At 39.7% G+C, this 25769-nt stretch overlaps 1 protein-coding gene across 11 annotated transcripts in view; it reads left to right on the top strand.

Moving 5' to 3' along the window:
* hdac5 (histone deacetylase 5) overlaps window positions 1–25769 on the top strand; it is a 361492-nt gene that overhangs the window by 201150 nt on the left and 134573 nt on the right. For 10 of the 11 annotated variants that reach the window (XM_072561648.1, XM_072561646.1, XM_072561640.1 and 7 more), the window contains 3 exons: window positions 17884–18128; window positions 20211–20355; window positions 21729–21849. In XM_072561648.1, the coding sequence (XP_072417749.1) occupies window positions 17916–18128; window positions 20211–20355; window positions 21729–21849 (479 nt within the window). In that variant the 5' untranslated portion in view covers window positions 17884–17915. The remainder of the gene's footprint in view (window positions 1–17883; window positions 18129–20210; window positions 20356–21728; window positions 21850–25769) is intronic. The other variant, XM_072561639.1, reaches the window with a different exon arrangement.

Below are 25769 nucleotides of genomic sequence, written 5' to 3'. Positions count from 1 at the left end.
AGCTGGGTAGCTGGTTACCTGGCGACAACAATAGATTTGAATTAGGCCAATCAGTTTAAATTATACCCTGAAAAATACCAGATTCCAATTAAGTTTGAATTTAGTATATTGACAATCTTAAAAGCCAGTGACACAATCCAATGCTTTGGGGGTATTAGACCAGGGAAAATTGAACAGTCGGGGGGAGAACTGCTAATCCACCAGCAGGCAGAGACTGGCCAAAAATAGCTCTCTTAAAGGTACCTTTATCGATCTGTGACCTGTGAAGCATAATCCCTAAGAAGAAGAAAAGAAGATACAGGAAGATCCAAATAGAAGACTTGACAGCTGGCTGGTTTTGAAAACATGAACTTTTGGTAAATCTTAATCGGAGGCAGGGGCGGGGGGGTTTAATTGAACTAGTATTGTAGAAAAGGAAGGTAAAAGATAGCTTAGAGGAAGGAGTTGTAAGTAGTTGTTAGTTAATTATTCTATGTTTACTTTAAGAAATAAAGTTATTACCTTTACTTACCTTTGTGGGCGGCATGGTGGCACAGTGGTTAGCACTGCTGCCTCACAGCGCCAGAGACCCGGGTTCAATTCCCGCCTCAGGTGACTGACTGTGTGGAGTTTGCACGTTCTCTCCGTGTCTGCATGGTTTCCTCCGGGTGCTCCAGTTTCCTCCCACAGTCCAAAGATGTGCAGGTCAGGTGAATTGGCCATGCTAAATTGCCCGTAGTATTATGAAAGGGGTAAATGCAGGGGTATGGGTGGGTTGCGCTTCGGCGGGGCAGTGTGGACTTGTTGGGCCGAAAGGCCTGTTTCCACACTGTAAGTAATCTAATCTAATCTAATCTGACTAGTTCTTGGTGTCCCGAATTTTCACAGATTACTGCACGGGATAAATCTTGTCTGTGTTGCTGGTGTAAATTAAGCAGGAAGGTTTACCCCGTGTGGTAATGAATGTCTGGGTAATTCACCATCTAAAGTCTTTGTAGTCACTGTTTGAAATATCTCTTTTGGTCTTTGTAAATGATTATTGTTGATAGATTGGGTTTTACCGAGAGTAACAGTAATGTTATTGATATTATGAAGTAAATTGACAGCAATGGAGCATATGCAGAGTTAAATTCAGATATCAATAACTTTCTGTCCAGTTTATCTGTTTTGCCTCTTCAATCTTTGTTTCTTAGGACCATACAAAGAGGCTCTGCCATAATTCAGATAAATTGCTTCCTGTTATCTGGGAGTTTGGAGGCACCACTGCAATTCAAGACAAACACTTATACACTAAGTTTCTGCCACTTGAGCATCTCCAGCTTAGAGCCGATGAGCTGGAGTCTGAGCCTCGAAGAATGAAGGGGGAAAGTTAACTGGAAACTTTGTTCCAGGAGACAATCATACCCCAAGACTAGGGCTTCCAATTTGATTCATGGTCAGGGACAGCAGAACGTGACTGCACCTGAGGCAGGCAAAGTGATTGAGAAGATAGAAGTGGAGGAACCTTAGTCCATGCAGTAGTCTAAGATGTTTGACATTTTTGCAGCTTGTGAGGAAGAAGTGAAGATGCAAGGTGGATGAGTAAAGTATCCATGGCACTGTGGTATAGGGATCTGTTCAAGTGGGGGAAATTGGTAGAAATGTAATGATAATAGGGGCAGTTTGGTCAGGGATTGGGCACAGCTTTCTGTAGCCAAGAACAAAAGTCCAGAAGACTGTTGCCTGCCAGTGCCAATGTTTGAACATCTGTTCTGTTAGAGAGGAACTTGTGGGATGTGGAGGACCCAGTTGGAATCAAGTAGAGGCCAACAATATAGGAAAAGACTAGGAAAGAGGTGTTTAAGAATTATGTGCAGCTAGAGGTTAAATGTAAGAATTAGAACCTCAAAGGTAATAATGCTAAATTATTACCTAAGCCATGAGCAAATTGGCGGGGGCTCAATATGATTGGACAGATAAATATGTGGCACAAAGACTGGTGTTGGAGAAATAGATTTTGAATCATGGCCTACAAGCACCAATGCTGAGGAAAGTTGGAGCTGTACAATTGAGAATGTCTCATCTGAAACAAAATAGTAAGACTTTAAACTAAATAGTGAGGGCAAGGGATCAAGTGAGGATCAAGTGTGATAAATTTAAGCAGTACTTTCCAAATCATCTTCAATTTGACCCCATTTTAAAGCCTCCAATTTTTTTGTGAACCTTGGAGAAAGGTTTGGGTTCACACTTTCTCCCACACTGTTCCCTCTCTTATCTTCATCCACTTCTATTTCAGTCCCCCAACCCACCCCCTGCTTCATCCATAATTCCATCTCCCTTTTAGAAGTGGTGATAAAAATGCAGAGTTTCTCCACAACCCACCCTCTAAAGAGTAGAAACATTGCAAATGAAAATTAGTGTGTGACATTACAGGATAGAGATACAAACTTGTGTGCTAGCAGCTATGTCTAGAGGTTTTAGTGAAGTAATAAAACAGCACAAGTAGCTTAATGTCTGAATAAGAAATTGAGTAATGTCAACTCAAATACGGATAAATACATATAACTATCACCCATCACTTTCAGGTGATGATCCTCCAGTAACTCATTTCTTCACTCAGTCACTGATTCTTCCAGTCTCTCACCCACTCAAAGCCCTCTAGTTACTCCTCACGCACCCCTCCAGTTACTCATTTTTCTGCCCACCCCTCCCATTACTCATTCACCCACGCACTTCCACTTATTCAATTGCATATTGGGGAGACTGAAGCCATTATCTTTCGTCCCCAATGTAATTTCTGATCGACTACTGACTTTGGCTTAATCTTACGATTATTGATAATGTCTTCAGAACCATCATGTCATATTTGACTTAAGATGATCTTCCTGCCTAGTATTCATGCTCTTGCCTAAGACTGGTTATTTTCACTTCCATCTCTTTGCTCAAAAACACAACTGATTCAGCTTATCTGCTGAGCTCTACATTCATGCCATTGTTAACCTTTAGGCTTGAATCTTTCAATGCACTCCTGGCTTGCTTCTATATTCCACCCTCGATAAATTTAAAAGTCAATGATAACTTGATGTGAGACAAAACACCAGAGTTCTGTATCCCTGTCATCCCTGTGCTTGCTGACTTGTATGTTCCTTGCTAAACAATTGTTCAAATTTACAATCCTCATCCTTGTTTTAAATTTCATCCATGGCTTTCCCCTCCATACCTCTGTCATTGTCTCCAGCCCCACACACTTCTAGATATGTGTTCCTTTAATTTGAGCTTCTTATGCATACCCAATTTTAATTGCTCCTCTATCGGTGACTGCACCAACTGTCCAAGCAGTGGAATACTGTTTCTACATCTGTCTGCTTGGCTCCCTTGTATTCTTCCTTTGAGATATTCCTTAAAAACTACCATTTTTACCAATTTTTTGATCATCTGTCCAAATATCACCTTAGGTGGGATGCTTTTCATGTTCCTGTGGAGTACTTTGGGTTGTTTCATTATGTAAGAGGCGCTAAAATATGTATATTGAAGGTTTTGAGATCAGAGATCCTTGGAGAGCATTAAAGGTGACAGAGCAAGGTGGTAAGAGAAATCATTGGTTTCAGTCTGTGGTTTTGAATGGATAGTGCAGGCCCACTCAATTGTTGGTAATGGAGAGGCTTGGAGATAGTGTGATCAACTGTGTCCAAGGCTGCAAAGACGTGCAGAAAGATAGGGAGAATAGTTTGTCCTTGTCACAATCACTTAGATAACACATGATTTTGATAAGAGCTCTTTTTATAATACGGTATTGAAATGCGTTAATATAAAGTTCTAGGACAAATGAGCATGCCTTTTGTGAAGCAATAGCACATTCACTTTTGGTTGAAAGTGTTTTTGTAGCTTGCAGCAAATGATGTTTTTTGAAGATGAGGTGATGAAAGTAGATTTGAAGAACCGAAAAACATAAACTGAGAGAACCATTAACAAATAGCTAATATGCTCTGACTGGTGGTTAGTGGTCAAGCTTGACTCCTGATTATGAATGCTTCACTATATGGAAGGTTTGTTGATGAGACTTGTTTCTATAGACAAATAAACCAAAGATCTCCTTGCTGTCAAGAATCTGAAAACGAACACTAAAGACAAGTCTTATTCCATCCCATTGTAAACAATGCAGTATTTAAACTTTACTTCTGGTAATTGTAAAAACTTTGCGAAATGCCTGACACTTGTATGTTTTGATAATCTGCTCTAAAGCTTCTCTGTTTGGTTTATTGTACTTAAAATGTAAGATATTGTGGTTTTCCTTGCTTTCATGTGATAAAATAATTAGGCTGTTCAATTAGCCTAATTTACCCAAGTACAGACAGTTAAAATCTCTCGCAGCAAAAGAACTGCGTGGGAGTCACCCACTCCAAGATATGAGTAGCAGCTGCATTGGGTAAATATACTTCATTTTAAGATAAATTATTGAACAGAAAGAGTCACCTGTCTCACTGTTAGCCTTCTGACGTCAGAATGCCAGCAAAGTTGCCGTGGAACAGCCGGACGACAAACTTGAGCAGAGCTACCAATCGAAGCCAGACTGTTTGTGTTCATGGATAGTAACCCTGATAAGATTTGACTGTAATGTCTATTAAGTTGTGGAATGAGTCAATCCAATGTACCCATCATCTGATGATGTAATCACTATTTTTGTAGTGATAATCTGTCTCTATCAACAGCTGCTGCTGAATATAGTCTAAAAATACCATGCCTTTTTTAAAAGATTACTTTGTGCTAAGGTAGATACTCTGTGTTATGTTAATAATCCTGCGATGAAAATTACATGTATTTGGAGTAATAATCCTTCCCTTTTCCATTGTTATACTGTATTTTCTTGGCCTTTCAAACATGCCCAACAGAATGCTCAAATAATCAGGTCATTTTGTGATGGTAAGACTCTTCTGAAGTAAGGGCAGGTGGAAAGAGGGATAGAGCAAAAGAAGCAAAGGGGAAGGTAGGGTAAAGGCGAAGGTAAATAAGTGAAAAGATGGCAATGAACAAAAGCTAAAGGAAGTTATAAAAATGGGGCCTGGGAGGTGGCAAGGAGAGCAGAGCAGGGCAGGGCAGCAAACACAATGATGATTACAATGAGCAGTACAAGGTGTGAGCCTATGTGCAGACGGAGTGCTGACTCCTTGTCCCAGGTGCATATTGATGTTAGTGGGATCATTTTCTTGTTCCAGAGCAGTGGCAGGAGATACAGTGACACCTCATTACCTTCTTCACCAACTCACCATCCCCTCTCCTACTCTTTGGCACACCCTGTGAAGCGGAAGTAGTGCAGTGATCGAGAGGGTGGAAATTAGGGTTGGCAGTGAGCCAGCTAGAGAGCTAGTGATCAGAGAGGGGTAAGCAGTGGAACAATTTAGAAAGTGCAGCAATGACATCAGCACTGCTCAGAACAGGTGCTGACCTATTGTTCCAGGAGTACATCGATGACATCAATGGCATCAACATCCTCTTCCAGTATGCTGTGTAGGGGATAGCGTGGCAGTAAATATTTGCTGGGAAGAAATGATAATGTGATTAGATAAGATCAGTAAATCAGAGATAAATTACTTGAGCCATGGAAGGGGTAGATTTCACAATGGGGATAAATTATACTTAACATATTAATTTGCTCTTGGAACAGAGAAAAATATCCAATAGTATAACATGCTAGAAAATGCTTATGGCTTTCGTACTGTATTACTGGCTTCTCATAGCTTAATCATTTATATGTTTTGAGATTTAACTTAATTTGATTTATATGCTCTTGTACATCCCTTTTGACAAGGTGTATGTTTTTAGCATTGATAATCTGTTATAAATAGTAAGAGGATATTGTCAGTTCTAAGTTGCCTTCCTTACACCAAACCATATTTCCAATCATGATCAAATGAAAAATGATTCACTTACTTCAGATGCCCTCTGTGCTGGAAGTTCCTGGACAGGAGCACCCTGTTATCCACCAATTCAGGGTCTGACCAGTGGGAGAGGGAGTCTGTTTAGGCCAATGGGAGGAATATAAGTTTGAAATAGCGGGAGAGAAGGAAATGTCAGAGCAGAGTTCAATTAGCTGTGAGCAATGTCAGATCTGGTAAGTGGGAGCAAATGTTGGGTCTCGGGATGGATGGTTTTCAGTGGTGGGGGATCAGGAGATGGGTCTAGTCGGGTTGATTGGGGAGATGGGTCTTGAGGGGCGGTAAGGGTTTTTAGGATAAGGTGTTTAATAGCTAGCCATGAATTAGAGTAGGTTTTTAATTCTCTAACGTCTACTGAGTAACTATTACACTTAACTGAGTTACAATGGTTTGAAGTTTCCAACTTTAGGGGACATTTTATGGTGAGTTCCAGAGGCTAGGGAATTGCCTGTCAAAAAATTTAAATTTCCTGGTTATTCCTGCGGTGTCTGCTGCATTGGGCATTACACATTGTTCCGACATGAAACTCCTGCATGCGCTGCTCCAGCTATTCTCTGGCCATGAGAATACCTGGACAGTGTGTCTACCACAGATGCACTTGAGATATTCTGTCGTGGGGATGTTACCACAAGTTACTTTTAATTCAATTACTTATTAAGAAGTCTTACAGACAATCAAACACTGAAACAATTACTTAAGCTGACTCTAGCAAACAACTTGCACCGGGACTCATAACATCACATGCTTCACAATACGCTATGCACTTTGGCCAATTCTTATTCAAATATTCCTTAATTAAGTTCTCCCATTCAGGTTGATTGCCTACCATGATTTCAAAGAAAAGTTTAACTACCAAATTCAATAATACAAAACTTTAAATAGTTCAATTAAATATGAAAAAGGTGTTGTTTTACTTGCCTAAGTCCTCATCCATCCACTTGAATCCTGATCATCACTAGGAAAGCTGTCCTCCTAATACAGGCACAGACTGGATTTTGAGAATACAAAGCTAGTGGCTTGACATTGGAGCAACTTAAGGTCACTTCTTATCCAGACCCACCAAGAGAATGCCAATTGTTGTATGTCAGCATAAGTTACCTTTAATTCAGCTACGTATTAAGAAGTAACATAGACCATCAACTGTTGAAATAATTATTTAAACGTTTTGAGTGTAGCAACCAAAATGAGACTCTCTCAAGTAAGCAAGTTAAGGCTCACAACCCAATTTGGCTATTATCCGATCGCTGTGTGTCTGTGAATGTATCTGGGGTTCAATCCTTATGTGGTGTTAGTCTCTGGAGTTCTGTTACTGAAGAATACTGAAGTTGAATTCTTATCGTACTTTCTGTACTTCAACTGTATTGTGTGGCATTATTGATAATCCTTTAGATCTTTCATCCACAATATTGGAAGTCTGGAGCTACTTATCAGAAGTAGCTTCCCTGTTTCTTGTCACATTTGGCATTGACTGTCTGTTTGAAGACACAACTTTCCTGCAGTTAACTTCTTAAATTCTTCTATAGAGCAGTCATTGTCCTTGTGGCACAAGGCAGTCAGTTATCAAACACTTGTTGAAACAGTTTGTTTATAATTTCTTTTCCTAAGCATGGCTAATTGCTTTCAATTTTTGTATTACAGCCTGTCCTTGTCCCTTTTCAGATTATTCCAGACAGAGTTACTACTGATTCTTTTATCCACGGTTATTAAAGTTTTGCAGTTTATAATATCACAATTCCTTAACTGACAGTTGGAGACAGAGTGTGCCACTGAGAGAATAGTAGCTCTTTACAATGGATAATCTGTTGTGATTTGGATTCAGGGAATTTCACGAGGGTATAGAGATTTTTCTATTATTGTGGTTGATAACTTTGGCCTGTCCTGCCCATGCTCAATCCCTGTGCTGGGCAGTTTGCCCCTAATGTAGCAGTGATGGTATGTTCTGGTTCAAGCACTTGTTCTCCTTTTAAAAATTACTAGATACTTAATTTATGTCTGTAAGGCCAAAAACATGTGTGTGTCTGCTACCTCTAGAATTCTGCCAGATCATCTTTCTACGATAACATAACTGAGTGCTTTCACTCGATTATCATTGGCTCTTTCTTCTTGAGTTGACTGTTAGGTGCTAACCAAAATTCATTAAATTCGACATTTTGCACATCTTCCACCTCAATGTCAATATTATCTATAAATATAATAGAATATCTGCCATTTTACGCAAATTCCGTAATTTGTTCAGCGTCTTTAGGGTAACCATGTTTTGGTCCAGATTTATCGCAGACGTTAAAATCATAACCCTATACCTTTTGCTAGACGTTAGCATAGTCTCAGTGTTGTATTTGGCATTTTTTTTAAACACTAAATCATTTTCAATACTTTGTAGTTGGATTCTAGAACAGTTTTTTTTCTGTTCATTCATGGAATGTATCATCGCTAGCTGCCCCAACATTTTTACCCATCTCTAGTTTTCCTTGAGAAGGTGGTGGTGAACTGCAGCCTTGTAGCTCTGCAATGTATTTGATATAGGAATGGCCATGATATTGTTAGAGAGGGAGTTCCAGGATGAGGTGGATGACTGAAAGGGACATTGCAAAGATGGGTGTAGGGTGAGAAGGGCAGAAAGTGCAGGACATTAAGTATTCAGCAAAATAGAGTTGATGGTGAGAAATGTCCTACCTAAAGTAAAAGAAGAAAAGACAAGTAGAAGAAGCAGCAATATGAGCACATTAAAAAGAAATCAAGTACTTAACCAGTTATACTGGTTCTAATTTATTATCATTGTGGTTGTTTAAAATATCTTTGAATAATTGATCAAATTAAGTTTCTAAACTTCATGGTGTCAATGTTTATCTATTGAACAAAAACATTGTCAAATAATTATTAGTATTTCAAAAATGTGTTTATTAAAATTTATTGAACAACTTCCATGCAAAGTTGTAATTTAACACTTCGCCTTGACTAATCTTATAAAGTCACAGAGATCTTCAGTACTAAAAGTCCCTTTGGTTCCATTCAAATATTGTTTTCCAGCTTTTGGCCCACAGCCTTGTATGCCTTGGCATCGCTAATCCACATCTAAATACTTAACTGTTGTGAGGTTTCTGCCGGTTCCACTATTACAAGAATCAAGTGACAGGTTCATATAACCCTTCTTGGTGAAAAGGTTTTTCACTCACTAGTCCTGTAAACCTTTAGGCCTTTCCCGTAAATCTATGCTCCCGGGTTATTGATTCCTCCACCAAGGAAAGAAGTTTCCTCCTGTCTATCCCCTTCAGAATTTTATGCATCTTGATTATATCCCCTTTCAATCTCCTCTGATCTAAGGCAAACAACCCCGGTTACCAATCTCTCTGCAGCCCAGGCAACATCTTGACAAACATCCTGTGCAACCTGGTCTCCTTCCTATTGGAAAGATTGTGAAACTTGAAAGAGTTCAGAAAAGATTTACAAGGATGTTGCCAGGGTTGGAGGATTTGAGCTGTTGGGAGAGCCTGAACAGACTGGGGCTGTTTTCCCTGAAACGTCAGAGGCTGAGGGGTGATCTTATAGAGGTTTACAAAATTATGAGGGGCATGGATAGGGTAAATAGACAAGGTCTTTTCCTTGGGTTCGGGGAGTCCAGAACTAAAGGGAAAGGTTTAGGGTGAGAGGGGAAAGATATAAAAGAGACCTAAGGGGCAACTTTATCACACAGAGGGTGGTACGTGTATGGAATGAGCTGCTAGAGGAAGTGGTGGAGGCTGGTACAATTGCATAATTTATGAGGCATTTGGATGGATATATGAATAGGAAGGGTTTGCAGGGATATGGGCCAGGTGCTGGCAGGTGGGGCTAGATTGAGTTGGGATATATGGTCGGCATGGACGGGTTGGACCGAAGGGTCTGTTTCCATGCTGTACATCTCTATGACTCTATGATGCAATTAAGCAACATTTAGGATGCATAGGATGGAAAGAGAAACTGCAGGGGATGAGCACAATTGAAATGTGGAGCTTATTCAAGGACTACTGTGTGTCCTTGATAAGTATGTACCTGTCAGGCAGGGAGGAAGTGGTCGAGTGAGGGAGCCATGGTTTATGAAAGAAGTTGAATCTCTTGTCAAGAGGAAGAAGGCTCATGTTAGGGTGAGATGTGAAGACTCAGTTAGGACACTTGAGTGTTATAGGTTAGCCAGGAAAGACCTAAAGAGAGAGCTTAGGAGAGCCAGGAGAAATGTGAAAAGTCATTGGCAGATAGATCAAGGAAAGCCCTAAAGCTTTCTATAGATATATCAGGAAAAAAGAATGACGAGAGAAAGATTAAGGCCAATCAAGGATAGTAGTGGGAGGTTGTGCATGGAGGCAGAAGAGATAGGGGAAGCGCTAAATGAATAAAAGACAGTGTTGTGTCGAGGTGAATCTCGAGGTGCAGGCCCTGAGAGGAGTCAGGGTTGAGGTTCACATGGAGGAGGTGTTAGCAATTCTGGAATGTGTGAAAATAGGTAAGACCCCTGGGCCAGAAGGGATCACATCAAGATCCTTTTGATCCTTGGTGCTAACCAGGCTATTCCCGTTCATTGTGCGTGCTCTTGCCTCGTTTGCCTTGCCCAAGGGCATCACCTCAAATTTATCTGGATTGAATTCCATTTGCCACTGATCAGCTTGTCTGTAGCCTCCTCTAATCTAAGACCACCCTCATCATTGTTAATCACCCCAACAATATTTGGATCATCTACAAACCTTCTGATCACAGCTCCTATGTTTGTCTAAATCATTTATATCAATCACAAACAGCAGGGGCCCCAACACTGACTGCTGCAGGAATCCGCTGGACTCAGCCTTCCAGTTTAAAAAAAACTTCTTAACCAACACCCTCTGCTTCCTTCACTCAGGCAATTGTTGATCCACTTTGCCAAAGTTTCATTGGATGCTTTGGACTCTTATCTTTTCTATCAGTCTAATGCAGAACCTTAACAAAAGCCTTGCTGAAATCCAAGTAGACTACATCAAAATCATTGCCGACAACTACACACCTAGTCACCACCTCACCAAATTCAATCCACTTGGTCAGACCTGATCTGGATTGTTGTGCTGCCTGTAAAGTATTTGAATCACCACCTCCAGAAGCATTCAGGTTTACTTTTCACCCCCAAAAAAACCTCTACTGCTTCTTGACCAGGAAACTAACAGGTCAAATAGTTAATAGCAGAGAAGGAATTATAAACAGAAACGACATATTCTGTGCTGCAGGTGGATTACTGTGCACAATAGGCAAGACCAAGTATAAACTCTTAGCCTCCTAAATGTAAAACTTAAGTAGAAATATTTTGCATCAGACATTTGCTGTATATATTCACTGTTGAGTGAATACTTTGGAACTTGCCCATGGGGTATGGTAGGTCTTATTTGACTCTGATACTTTGTACTTTTCCATTTTTTTTAACTTTTAAAAATGCTGAAGGCTCTCGTATGATGAAAAGATGCCCAGTAAACCGTTTTTGTTCTGATGGAGAAATTGCCTACTAACATAACCCAGTGTGGTAATCAGGTTTTTCTTTCATGCCTGATGGATTATGTTTGAAAACAACTGGAAAAAGCTTACCAACACTGCTGCAGGTTATGCATTAGCTTGTTCTGCTCCTGGTGCAAACTTTAAATACTGACAACATTTATTGGATCTCTGTGCACATTGCTCAAATTTTCCAAATCTGTGTTTTGAAAATTAACACATATACCTGAATTTTTCATAGGTGCTGCTCATGGGTAAGGTTCCCCACTGGAAGTTGAAAAGTTACCTCTGTCATACATTCTTTTCCATCTGCACATGACTACGTTAGCACTGTCACTTTAATACGCTTAATAAAATGCAAAAAATGTTTAGTATTTGTTTATATCATATTCAGAATAGTAAGATGTTGAAAGAGGAAGGTGAGATGTCACCTCGCAAGTACCCAGGGTGTAGTTCAACCGTAAAGGCAAGGTGTAATATGGGCTGGATTCTTTATCTGTACTGAGTTGATTCAGCTAGGGTGATAGTGAAAGTGCTTTAGTTTCTCTGTGAACTTCTAATTGGCAAGGAGAAAATTGGCCGGGTTCCTTGTTCATGATCACTAACATTACAAGTGAGATTAAAGAGTTGTCAGGTGAGCACACCATTCAGGTCAACACTAATGCTCTTCCTTGTCTTTCCATCAAGTAGTTTTTTGGTACTCACTGTTCAGATTCACACCTGAAAAAGCAACTTGGGTCAGTTAGAGATTCCTTACTTCAGAAAATGGAAGAAATTGAGGAAAACTTTGAATGCAGCAGTACAGTTCAATCTTCTTTGGAACATTCCATATTCTGGTATACTAGAAGTATAGAAGAACTGAAGTTCCTCCAGTCTTTCTTCATCTGTCAGTCCTACCATCCCAGGAATCATCTGGTGAGCTTTTGCTGGACTGCCTCAATGATAATAATGTACTTCCTCAGACTAGGAGACCAAAACTGCACACAGTGCTCAAGGTGTGGCCTCACCAAGGCCCTCTATGCTGGAGCAAGACATCCCTACTCCTGTAATCAAATCCTCTTGCTATGAAAGCCAGTGTGCCATTAGCTTTCCTCACCACCTGCATGCTATCCTTCAGCAATTGTTCCACCATGACACCCAGGTCTCATTGCACCTCACCTTTTCCTAAACTGCCAGCATTCAGATAATCTGCCTTCCTGGTTTTGCTGTCATAGTGGATAACCTCATATTTATCCACATTATATTGCATTTGCCAAGTATTTACCCATTCAGCTAGCCTGTCCAGGTCACCCTGCAGCTGCTTCACATCGTCCTCACAGCATACTCTGCCACTCAGCTTACTGTCATCTGCAAATTTAGAAATATTGAACTCATTTCCTTCCTCCAAATTGTTAACGTGTATTGTGAACAGCTGGGGACCCAGCCAGAATCCTGTGGTACCCCACTCGCCACTGCCTGTCACTCTAAAAACGACCCCTTTATTCCAACTCTCTGCTTCCTGTCTGCTAACCAGTTCTCTATCCACTTCAATACATTACCCCTGGTACCATGAGCTTTAATTTTGCTTACTAGTCATGTGTGGAATTTGTCAAAAGCCGTAGAAAGTCCAGATATACAACATCAACTGGTTCACTCTTCTCCACTCTACTGGTCATATCCTCAAAAAAATTCCAGAAAATTTGTCAAGCATGCTTTCCCAGTAGTGAATCCTTGCTGACTTGGACCAATCCTGTCACCACTTTCCAAACAGTTAGTTATTATATCCTTAATAATTGACTCGAGTATTTTCTCAACCAGTGATGTCAGGCTAATCGGCCTATAATTACCCGTTTTCTCTTTTCATCATTTTTTTTTCAAAAAGTGTAGTTACATTAGCTACCCTCCAGTCCATTGGAACTTTTCCAGAGTCTATAGAATGAAGGAAAGTGATCCCCAGTGCATCCACTACTTCTAGGGCCACTTCCTTACGTACTCTGGGATACAGAACATCAGGCCTTGGAGACTTATTGAGTTTTAATCCCATCAATTTTCCCAATAACATTTTCTGACTAATAAGGATGTCCTTCAGTACCTCCTTCGTGCTTGACCCTCTGACCCTATCATTTCTGGAAGGCTGTTTGTGCCCTCCTTAGTGAAGAAAGGTCCAAAGTATTTGTTCAACTGGTCTGCTATCTTTTAATTGTTCATTAATAATTCACCTGATTCCAACTGTAAGGGACCTTAGAGTTTTTTTCACCAGTTTTTGTTTCTTCTCCATTTACCTGTAGAGGCTTATGCAGCCAGTTTTTATGTTTTCTGCAAGCTTCCTCTCTCATTCTATTTTTCCCTTTCAAATTAAATCCTTTGTCCTCCTCTGCCGAATTCTAAATTTCTCCCAGTCCTCAAGTTTGCTGCTTTTTCTTGCCAAGTTATATGCCATGGCTCTTTGGCTTTAACGCTATCCCTGATTTCCCTTGTTAGTCATGGTTGGGCCACCTCCTGATTTACTCTGTCTGCGTTGCCTATCCACTGCCAACCCTTTAAGTGTCTTGGCTAGCTTATCATAGCCAGTGTATATCTCATACCATCAAAGTTTGCTTTCTTTAAGTTCAGGACCATGGTCTCAGACTTAGCTCTGTCACTGTTCGTCTTAATGAAGAATTCTACCACATTACGGTCACACTTCCCAAAGAATCTCACACCACAAGGTTGCTAATTTATCTTCTGTCATTACACAGTGTCCAGTCTAAGATAGTCTGCTCTATAGTTGGTTCCTTGACTTACTGGTCAAGGAAACCATCCCTCATACATGGCAGGAAATCTTCCTCCATCGTAGTGCTACCAGTTTGGTTAGTCCAATCAATATGCAGATTGAAGTCACCCATAGTAACTGCTATACCCTTACTGCATGCATGCATCCCCCAATCTCACAACTAATGTTTGGCGGTCTTACACAACTTCCACTAACGTTTTCTTTCTGTTGATGTTCCGCAGATTCACCCATACAGATTCCACATTGTCCAGGTTAATGTCCTTCCTTACTATTGTATTAATCTCCTCCTTAACAAGCAACACTACCCCAACTCCCTTTCCTTTCAGTCTACCTTTCTTTTAAAAACTGAATACCCCCGGATATTGAGTTCCCATCCTTGGTCACCCTGGAGTCAGATCTCCGTGATTGTAATTACATCATATTCATTAATAACTGTCTGTGCAGTTACCTCATTCACCTCATTACAAATCTTCCTCGCATTGAGACACTGAGTCTTCAGGGTTTTTCTTTTACACATTTATTGTCCTTTTAGCATTATCATGTTTTGTTACCTTTTTTGATTTTTGTCTTTGGTTTCTCTGCCTTCCACTTTCACTTTTCCCCTGAGTGCCTTTTGTTTCTACCCTCACTTTACTTCATCCCAACCTCCTGTATTGGTTCCCATCCCCCTGCCATATTGGTTTAAATGCTCCTCATTAGCAGTAGCAAGCTCTCTTCCCCAGGACATCGGTTCCATTCCTGCTCAGGTGCAAACCATCTGATTTGTACTGGTCCTAACTCCCCCAGAACTTCCAATGTCCAAGGAATTTGAATCCCTCCCTCTTGCACCATCCCTCAAGCCATGTATTCATCTTAGCTATCCTGCTGTTCCAACTCTGACTAGGACATGGCACTGGTAACAATTCTGCGATTACTACCTTTGAAATCCTACATTTCAGTTTAATTCCTAACTCCTTAAATGAAGCTTGTAGGGCCTCATCCTATTTTTTTTTAACCTATATCGTTGGTGCCTAAATGCACCATGACATCTAGCTGTTCACCCTCCCCCTCCCGAATGTCCTCCTGCCCACTCTTGAGACTTCCTTGACCCTTGCACCAGGGAGGCAACATACCACCCTCGACTCTCGTTTGCGACTACAAAAACATCTATTTATTTCCTTTACAATTGAATCCCCCATCCCTATAGCTCTGCCACTCGTTTTCCTGTGGTTCTGTGCTAAAGAGCCAGCCATGGTGCCATTAACCTAGCTGCTGCCACCTTCCCCTGGTGAACCATCTCCCCCGACAGTATTCTAAACTGTATATCTATTTTGGAGGAGCTGACCACAGGGGACTCCTGCACAATCTTCCGACTCTTCCTCACTCTGGTCATCACCCATTCTCTATCTCAGTTTTTATCTATGCTGTGACCAATTTAATGAATGTGCTACCCATGATTCCCTAAGCCTCGTGGATGCTCCAAAGTTAATCCACCCATAGCTCCAGAGCTGTCAAGCGGTCAGGTAGGAGCTGCAGCTCAACACACTTCCTGCATGTGAAGGAGTCGGGGACATTGGAAGGGACCTTAAATTCCCACATCGCACGGAAGGAGATGACCCAAGTCGGAGTCTCCTGCCATGACTTAACCCTTAATTTAACTTAACAGCAGCAAAGCAAAGAGAAAAGAACTATTTACCAGTCACTTACCTGCTGGCTGTGACATCACTGTTCAGTTTCATAGAACATAGAAGAATACAGCGCAGTACAGGCCCTTCGGCCCTCGATGTTGCGCCGATCAGAGCCCACCTAACCTACACTAACCCACTATCCTCCATATACCTATCCAATGCCCGCTTAAATACCCATAAAGAGGGAGAGTCCACTACTGCTACTGGCAGGGCATTCCATGAACTTACGACTCGCTGAGTGAAGAACCTACCCCTAACATCAGTCCTATATCTACCCCCCCTTAATTTAAAGCTATGCCCCCTTCTACTTCTCCTTTGCCCTCGTGCCTTCAGCAGTTCACTCCTCTTCCGACTGCCTTACTACACAGCTGATAGCCTCCCCCCTGAAGCCCAGTATTCACCAAAGCCTATACTTAAACCTCCAGCAGGATATCAATCTTAAAGCAGCCCTTCTCAAGATGGCAATTCCAAAAATGGCTGCCCCGCTATTGCTTGCCTCTTATTGGCTCTTGGGCTGTTGCTGGTGACGGAGTCAACTCCTCCTCGAATCCTCCTCAGTCTCTTCTCAGCAGCGCCCTCCATTGGATGCTCTTTCACTGTTTGCTGACTTAGAACATAGAAACATTCTTTTTGGTCTATTATATTTTTGTTGTCATTAATAGTCTGAGCTATTTCCCATCTTACTTCCATCTCGCCCTATTATTTCCTTCCATTCTGTTCTCTTTCCTGTGCTTAACGCGCTTCTACTTGAATGCATCTAAGCTGTTTGTCTCAACTACTCCATGTGACAGAGAGTTCCATATTTTCACTAGTCTGAGCAGTGATTTGTACTGAATTCTGAGTTATTAGTGACAATTTTATATTTACTCACACTAATTATGGATCAAAACACAAGGAGATTCATCTTCTCTGTCTATCCCTGTTGAATCTCTCCATAATTTTCTAGAGTTGCATCAAGCAGTGACACTGTTGTCTTTCCAAGGGAAGGAACCTGTACACAGAGTCTTAAAGATGTACAGCACAGAAACAGACCCTTCAGTCCAACTTGCATGAAGAAGTTGCTGCTTAGGTCCCTTTTAAATGTTTTTTCTATCACCTTAAACATATGCCCTCTCGGTCTAGACTCCCCCACCCCAGGGAAAAGACTTTGTCTATTTATCTTATCCATGACCCTCATGATTTTATAAACCTCTATAAGGTCACCCCTCAGCCTCTGATTCTCCAGGAAAAACTGCCCCTGCCTATATGCATTAACCATCTCCCTGATCACTGGAATCTTTATGTTGTGGTATCATTCTAATTTTTGTTTTTGCACTTTTGACGTTCTTTTTGGAACCTAGAGAACAGAACTGCACACATTTCCTGATTGGTGTACAAGTTAATTTATTTCAATGCTTTTCACCAAAGCAGTGGAAAAAGCTCTAGCTTACCTGACAGAGCGAAATAATGTTCAGTTTTAATCTTTCTCTATGTGCCTTAATTATGAAAAATGCTATTTTTGTTTCTTCAGAGAATTTACCTATAACAAGTAGTGTTTTCTCAATCATTACCAATAAAACATATTTTCTCCAACAAAACATGTGAGTGCTCACAGGAGATTGATTAATAATATATTGAAGGATTTGTGCTCAGCATGCAATTTCTAGAGATTACATTCTCATCATTGTATTTTTACTGCCTTGATACTTGAGGGAAGTGGGCCAAGTACGGGCAAGTGGGATGAGATTAATTTAGGATATCGGGTTGGCATGGACGCGTTGGACTGAAGGGTCTGTTTCTGTGTTGTACATCTCTATGACTCTATAACTGTAACTCACAGCAGATGCTGCAATCTAAGCCTGATATTTCATTCACATGCATCCGTAATGCATTCATAGCATTTGGCTAGTCCATTCAATGAGGTAGATTTCTTCAGTCTCTAACAATACTTGGATTGTTTTCTTTTACAAATTGTCACAATTGACATCTGACTCTAAAATCATTATTCAAGTTAGCTGTATGCAGAATCTTTTAAAAAGAGGCTGTCTATGAAGCTTTCTATGGTAAAAACGTGCTTTGTTTGCTAAAGTATGTTATGTTTTTCATGCAGCTGTTGAAGTTAAATCTTCCCTGCCTGTGACTATGCAGACTGCTACTCCAGTTGACCTGCGGACAGACCCCAGAATCCCAATCCCAACTGTGGACCCCCTTCTTCGTGAGCAGCAGCTACAACATGAACTGCTGATGCTGAAGCAGCAGCAACAGATCCAGAAACAACTATTATTTGCTGAGTTCCAGAAACAGCATGAACACCTGACAAGGCAGCATGAGGTTCAGATTCAGGAACACCTAAAGGTACTCCCCATGATCTCAGTTTAGTTTGTGCTCTATTCTGAAATTAACATCACACAGCACTCGCTGTTTAACTCCAGCTTTATCTATAACAATCACTATTACCTATGACTATTGGATGTAATTTATCAGATTAACAAGTAAAAACACAGGCAGGGCAGCTCTGTAATGTATTCCCATATCACTCCTGACTAGTCTAATGTGAATGATTTGAATTCAGACTGATCAAAAGTTAGTATAAAATCTTGTAAACTAATGCTTATTGCTAAACTATTTATTTAATTAATACACTTTCTTTTATCTTGCTTATTCTTGGATATAATTTATTTCATTAGTCTTCATCTCACTATTTGTACCAAATTGCCATTTTTTTCTCAATGTTGTTAGAGTCATAGAGATGTGCAGCATGTAAACAGATCCTATGGTGCAACTCATACATGCTGACCAGATATCTGAAATTAAGTCCAAAATGCCAGCACTTGGCCTATATCCCTCTAAACCCTTCCTATTCATGTACCCATCCAGATGCCTTTTAAGTGTTGTAATTGCACCAGCCTCCACCACTTCCTTTGGCAGCTCACTCCATACATTCCATTCCTTTTAAGTTCTGAACTTCTAGTTCTGAACTCCTCCAGCCCAGGGAAAAGACTTTGTCTATTTACCCTATCCATGCCCCTCATGATATTATAAACCTCTATACGATCACCCCTCTCTGTCCCGACACTCCAGGGAAAACAGCCCCAACCTATTCAGCCTCTCCCTAGAACTCAAATCCTCCAACCCAGGCAACATGCTTGTAAATATTTTCTGAACCTTTTCAAGTTTTACAACATCCTTCCTGCAGCAGGGGGACCAGAATTGCATGCAGTATTTCAAAAGTAGCCTAACCAATGTCCTGTACAACTGCAACATGACCTCCCACCTCTTACCCTCAATGCTCTGACCCATAAAGGAAAGCATACTAAACACCTTTTTCACTATCCTATCTACCTGCAATTTCACTTTGAAAGAACTATGAACTTGCACAGCAAGGTCTCTTTGTTCAGCAACACTTCCCAGGACCTTTTAAGTATAAAGTCCTGTTGAAAATCACATCCTAAAATTTCTTGAATTGTGTTTGCTTCACAGATTTAAGTATGTAATTCACAGTAACAGAAAAAGCTAATTCTGCAAGAACATAATTATTGCATTCTTAAATATGTAATTATATTTGAATAATTTGAATAGTAAGACAAGCTACAAAAGAACAATTTTAATCATGCAGCACCTTCCTCCCACTCCATTGGGAGTGATGAATTTTATTTTATGGTCGCCAATTTTTTTTTAATCCCACTATTATAATTTACCCTATTTATTTTCTATTCCATTCCCTGTACCACTCCAAACTTCGGTAATCTCAGTATGATTTTAAAAAGTACATTCTTGCAGGTTTAAGAAGTTAGAGATCCAAGATGCAGTACTTTGATAGCAATGCTTTGATCTCCCCATTTATTAACTAGAAAGCTTATTCTGCAATATAAAACAAAAGCATTTTGTTTGTTCTTCACTTAAAAATTTGGCAAATTGAGTGGCTAATATTTTAATTGGGCATAAATCCAAGTGAAAACTTTTGAGTATAGACTGTTGCCAGTTTAAACTCCTAAATTAATTCTTCTGACAATAGTAAATTCAATGTAGATTTTTTTAAGTCTCCACCTGAAGGTAGCCATGTAACATATTCCTTAAAAGCAGAGGTACTAAAAAATGTGAGCAGTGACAGAACAGAGAGTCTATATTGTTGGTTGTGCCCAAAGGTACAAATTTAATATTTTAATGTTTAATCTGGTTAGCAAAGATTGCAATGTTACATCTTCCACAGCACAGCTATTTCTTGGCAGCAACTGAGTTTTTGAGCACAATATTTCAGCAATTGAACTAATGATATACAATTCCATGTGAATGAATTTTAAAATAATTGATAGTGCAATTGCCTGGGTTGTTGACACTTACACATAATAGATTAATTAATAATAATCAATAATACATTAAATTCAGAAAGTAGTATATGCTTCCTGTTTACCTGGCCCACTATGTCATTTGTGCAAGCAACAACAGGAGATCCTAGCAGTGAAGCGTCAGCAAGAATTGGAACAACAACGCAAACTTGAACAGCAACGACATGAAGAGTTGGAAAAACAGAGACTGGAACAACAATTGCTTATGCTTCGAAACAAAGAGAAAGGCAAGGAAAGTAAGGAAGCTATATGTGAATGTGAGCTTTTGCTAAATCAAAAGCTGCCCCCCTACTTGAGCTCTTGCAGTTCTAAGAGTATGGGGTGGAAAATCTCTGAAAGGACCTAGCTGATGTGCCAAGACAGTTTACTTCTGAGACAGGTATTTCACTTACACTGACGTGGCGGTCTGGGAAATGCATTGCAGCTGATTTGAAGCTAATCAAACCCTAAAATATTTCACAATGCACCACATCAAAAAGGAAATACTGTATTATCTCAGAAAACAAACCTCAAAATGCACCCAAATATCTAATGAATTTAAAGTAAATATATATTGCAATGGCACTTTGCTTTACCCAGAAAAAAAATATTTTTCCTTTCTTTCTTTAGTTCCTTAATGTGGTATTTTCAGCTGGTGGGAGGGAGACAAGTACATTGATTTTGGAAATTGAACAATATCCCTTTTAATTTGTGGAGTTCGTAACATTGCTCTGAGATAGTTCATACTAATTTGTCTTTTGCTGTCATTTGCTCCATATTACATCCTGGTGTTGCAAACCTGCCAATAAATTTGTCCTGGGAAAAACGACCTCTGAGTTTTTGATAACTAGTCGGCTGCATTGTAGTCTCAACATAATAACAGTCAATGCAAAATAAAAATTTATTGGACATTAGTTTAAAATTGCAAAGTAGGAAACTAAACTTTGGTTCTGTAAAGACTGTTTCCTAAATATGTAGTCCAAAAATGCATCATTACACCAATGCTGGGTGTAATTCATAAGGTACTAGCACCAGTCTAAATAGGCCTTGTAAGTGCATGACTTCTTCATTATGCAATTCAGTGGAATAAATTATTTTTGGTTAAATAATCATATATCTAAATTTAATTAGCCCTACGTTCTTGTAAAAGAACAGTATTGCAAATACATTGCTGCATTAATTAAGTAATATTTTCATGAGAAAATAATGATTTAATTTTTTTCTTTGCAACAACTTCATAACAATGAACTGTTTTGGGAAAAAAAAAGGTTTCTTTGTTAAAATTTTACATTTTTAACACTTTTAGAACCTATGATATGGAATAATGAATTTTTAACGTAGTGTTCTTAATTGTCCTGTATTTAATGACAAAAATCCACAATCAGTTTTGGTAATTACATGAACAGTTTGTGAACATTAATATTAATTAATGCAGGTCTCAATTATTATAGGAAGGAACAACTACCTTAGATGGGTTAAAATATGCTTTATTTAAATTTTTGTCATCATTCATTAATAAACTGGCACTTCTCAATCTGCTAAAAACATTTCAATAGATTGTTACTGCAAAATCACCAAATGTATTTTTATAATATCTTAATTTGCATTTTGCTTTCCTTCTACTCTTCAGGTGCAATAGCTAGTACAGAGGTCAAATTAAAACTTCAGGAGTTCCTGCTAAGTAAAACTGCTTCGAAGGATTCTGTGACCAGTGGATTAAATCATTCCCTCCCTCAGCATCCCAAAAGCTGGTACTATATGTGTATATTCATATTGTAGGTTGTACCTGCTATGCATGGTGTAACTTTGATTTATGCTTTTGCATAGTTTTTACTCTGAATTTAAAAATGTTTTGACAAAGATTTTGAGAAAAAAGAGAATCCTTCTTTAATCTGACAATCTATTTTCAATTGTCATGCACTATGGACATAATGTGGTGACAGAATAGCTCAACAAATGTCTTAGTAAGAAAATTGTATCTATAGTCTGGTACTATTTTTGTAAATTACACTTTGCCACCTGGCATTAAAAATTGAAATAACAAGTGATAGATTAACATGTGACTACAAGATCGATGCAGGCAGGAAAGGCTATTCAATCCATCTTAGTTTACATGCCTAAATGAGACTATACTTATTATCTAACTGTTGAATGATTCCACAGTTTTGCCTCCACTGTTCTACTGAGTGGTCCATTCTGTTCTTATCATTCTTCGAAGAATTTCAGACATAAATTTGTCCTGTTGTCCTGTTCTGCTTAATTTGAAGTAGCAGATCAGTTCTTTTTAACAAAAAAGGAAATTGTTGGCAAAGCTCAGCAGATCTGGCAGCATCAGTGAAAAGAAAGTAGAGTTAATGTTTTGAGTCCAGTGACTTGTTGCAGTGAAATTAGGCCACACATTTCATGCTGAACTTTTAGTACTGTGTCCAATTCTAGGCTCTGAGGCTCAGAAGTGTTTTTTTTAAGATTAGATTACTTACAGTGTGGAAACAGGCCCTTCGGCCCAACAAGTCCACACTGACGCGCCGAAGCGCAACCCACCCAGATCCATTCCCCAACCTTTACCCCTTTGCCTAACATCACGGGCAATTTAGCATGGCCAATTCACCTAACCTGCACATTTTTGACTGTGGGAGGAAACTGGAGCACCCGGAGGAAACCCACGCAGACACGGGAAGAATGTGCAAACTCCACACAGTCAGTCGCCTGAGGCGGGAGTAGAACCCGGGTCTCTGGCGCTGTGAGGCAGCAGTGCTAACCACTGTGCCACCTTGCCGCAGTTTATGGGAAAAATATAGCTTCTTTCAGAGATCTGACGCTAACCTAGGTGTCATATTTGACCTCAAGATGAGTTTTAGATCACACATTAATGCCAATGAAGAGATTGCAGATTCCCAGCTCTGGAACATCATTTAACTTGTGTTGCCTTGGTTTATCTATTGTTAAATCCTCATCTGTGTCATTGATACCTTGAGACTAGACTATGTGACATTTGTAGACTGCTTTCCGATTCTGCGTTCTATAAACATGGGGTCATTCAAACCTCTGCTACTTACTTGCACACATCACTCTGTGACCACTGACCTTGATCCTGGTTTAACAAAAACTCAATTTTAAGTTTGTTAGCTTTAGTTTAAACTTCCTCTGTGGCATCCCAATCTCTGAAATCTTCAAAACCATATTCCTTCAAAATGCTTGCCTTCCTCAAATTCTAGTCTGTTATCAGTCATTAGTTTTCATTGTCCCATCATTGGTGACTACATCTGCTGCCTTTCTTTAATTTAGTTCTTATGGTCCAAACGTCATTGGTAAAGCTAGCTGTAATTGCCTCGAAAAAGTGGTAATGTGGCTTCCTCCTGAACTAGTGCAGTCAGTCCAGTAAAGGTTCACTATGGTCCTGTTGGGAAGGAAACATCAGGTTTCTGTTTAAACATCAATGGAGAAATTGTCAGACTGTTGTGTGTATTAGAGAGCAATTTGGTGGTAGTTCCACAAATTTTCTGTCCTTGTCCATCTAAATGGCAGAGGACATTGGCTTGAAATGTACTGCCAAAGGAGACTTCACAATTTGCTGTGCTACACTGCATCTACATTATTGTGTATATAAATGCTATAATGAGCCAGCGGCAGAGAGAGTGAATGTTTGGGTTGGTGGATGGGATGTAGATCAAGATGGCTGTTATGCCCTGGGTGGCTATGAGCTTGTTGCAGCTGCAGTCATCCAGACAAATAGAGAGTATTCCATTACACTCCTGACTTGTGTTTTGGAAATAATGGACAGGCTTTGAGATGCCACAAAGTGATTTTCATGTCACAGAATTTCCAGCCTCTGACCTGGTCCCAGTTGTCATAATACTTATATGATAATCCCAATTAAATTTCTGGTCATTTGATTGACTCTGAAGCACAAGTTTTCAGTCGTTTTGCCGAAATGTTCTTGTGCAACGTATCTTTTGCTGTGTCCACTGCTTTCAACAATTTCTTTATATCATGGAGTGAATCAGGTTGGATGAAGGTTGGTATTTGTGAAACAAGGAACTTCCGAGAAGAGGCTGAGAGAAAGCATCAATTCAGCACTGAAGATAATTTGAAGTCCTAGGCCTTGCCTTGGACACTGTTCTGGATCATTGAGGATAAGGATATTCTGGAGCTCTTGCTCTAGTTAGTTATTTCATTGTCCACTATCATTCACAATTGGATATGGCAGAACTGTAGAGCTCTGAGCTGATCCATTGCTTGAGTGATCACTTGCATCTGTCTCTCATATGGTACTCTCTGTCCAATGTGCATAAAGTCTTGTATTCTAACTTACCAGTTTTGAACCTTAATTTTGGGTACATCTGATACACTTGGTGTGGCTTTTTAAATTTCTCACTCAACCAGGATTGAATCTATGGTTTGCTGATATTGATAGAGTGAAGCATATGCCATGTCACGTGATTTTATGGGTCCAGACTTGGTGTTGAGGACTCCCTCAGCAACACCTTCCTGACTGTAAACCACTATGAGTATCCTACCAGTTGGACACAGGAATAGTGATGGGGTAGTTTGAGACATTGGCTGTAAGTCATAATTTGGTGAGTATTATTAGGCCGTTGCTTGACTAGTATATGGGATAGCTCTTCCAATTTTGGCACATGCCTTGTATGTTAGTAAGGAGAGTTGACTGGGCAGAGTATGATGCAGTTATTTCAAGTGATGCTGAGACTTATTTAGTATTGCTGCTTTTTGACTTTTCTGTTATGATTTGCTACAATTGAGTTCCTTGCTCAGCGATTTCAGTAGTCAGTCACATAGCTGTCAGTCTGGAGTCAGACATAGAGCAGACCAAGTAAGGACAGTGTATTTGCTTCCTTAAAGAACACCAGTAAAGCAGAGGGATTTTGAAGACAGACTGACAACTTAATGTACACCATTACTCACAATAGCATTTAATTCTCGGTTGATTAATTAATTAAATAGAAATGTTATCAGCTGCCATGGTGGAATTTGTAATTGTGTCTTCGGAGTAATAGCAAGGACCTCTTTATTTCTACTACAATAATATTGTCACGACACCTCTGTCCTCGAGAACTGTAAGCTCAGGGTTTTCCTCCCTCCCCCTTTCATTTTTTTAAGATGCTACCTAAGAATCTACCTGAAGTTTTTTAGCCATTAGCCTATATATTGGTCTACGTGGCTCAATTTCAAACTTGTTTTAAAATGCTGTTGTGAAGTGGCCTGGATGCTTCATGTTAAAGTCACCATATAAAGATAAAATGTAGGTATTTGCATTATAAGGAAGACCAAAAGATATTCTTGATAACAAATTTCTAAGCGATGAGCTTACTAAGAAGTATAATGAGTACTCAGTAGCAAAATATATATGAAATATTAGGCTAAAAGGTAACAGGTTCAAACTAGTAAATGGTAAATTTCAGACTGATGCCAAGACATTCTTCAATCAGTGATTCGTCAACATATTGAACATACTTTTGGCTACAGTGGTGAAGACAAAAGCCTGGAATCATTTTGCAACTATGTGAATGCAGTCCTGAATTTAGGAAAATTCTGCATGGATTAACTAAAATGGATTAAATGAGCTTCCCCATCTGAAATTATCTTGTACGTTTAGTCCTATTGAAATTAATTGGATTAAATTTCTTTGTGAGGTAACTTCACTGAAATATAG

This window comes from Chiloscyllium punctatum, chromosome 42 (assembly GCF_047496795.1).
Source record: "Chiloscyllium punctatum isolate Juve2018m chromosome 42, sChiPun1.3, whole genome shotgun sequence".
Classification (NCBI taxonomy): domain Eukaryota; kingdom Metazoa; phylum Chordata; class Chondrichthyes; order Orectolobiformes; family Hemiscylliidae; genus Chiloscyllium; species Chiloscyllium punctatum.
The sequence above is the reverse complement of the archived record's forward strand: the minus strand, read 5'-3'. Positions and strand labels throughout refer to the sequence as shown.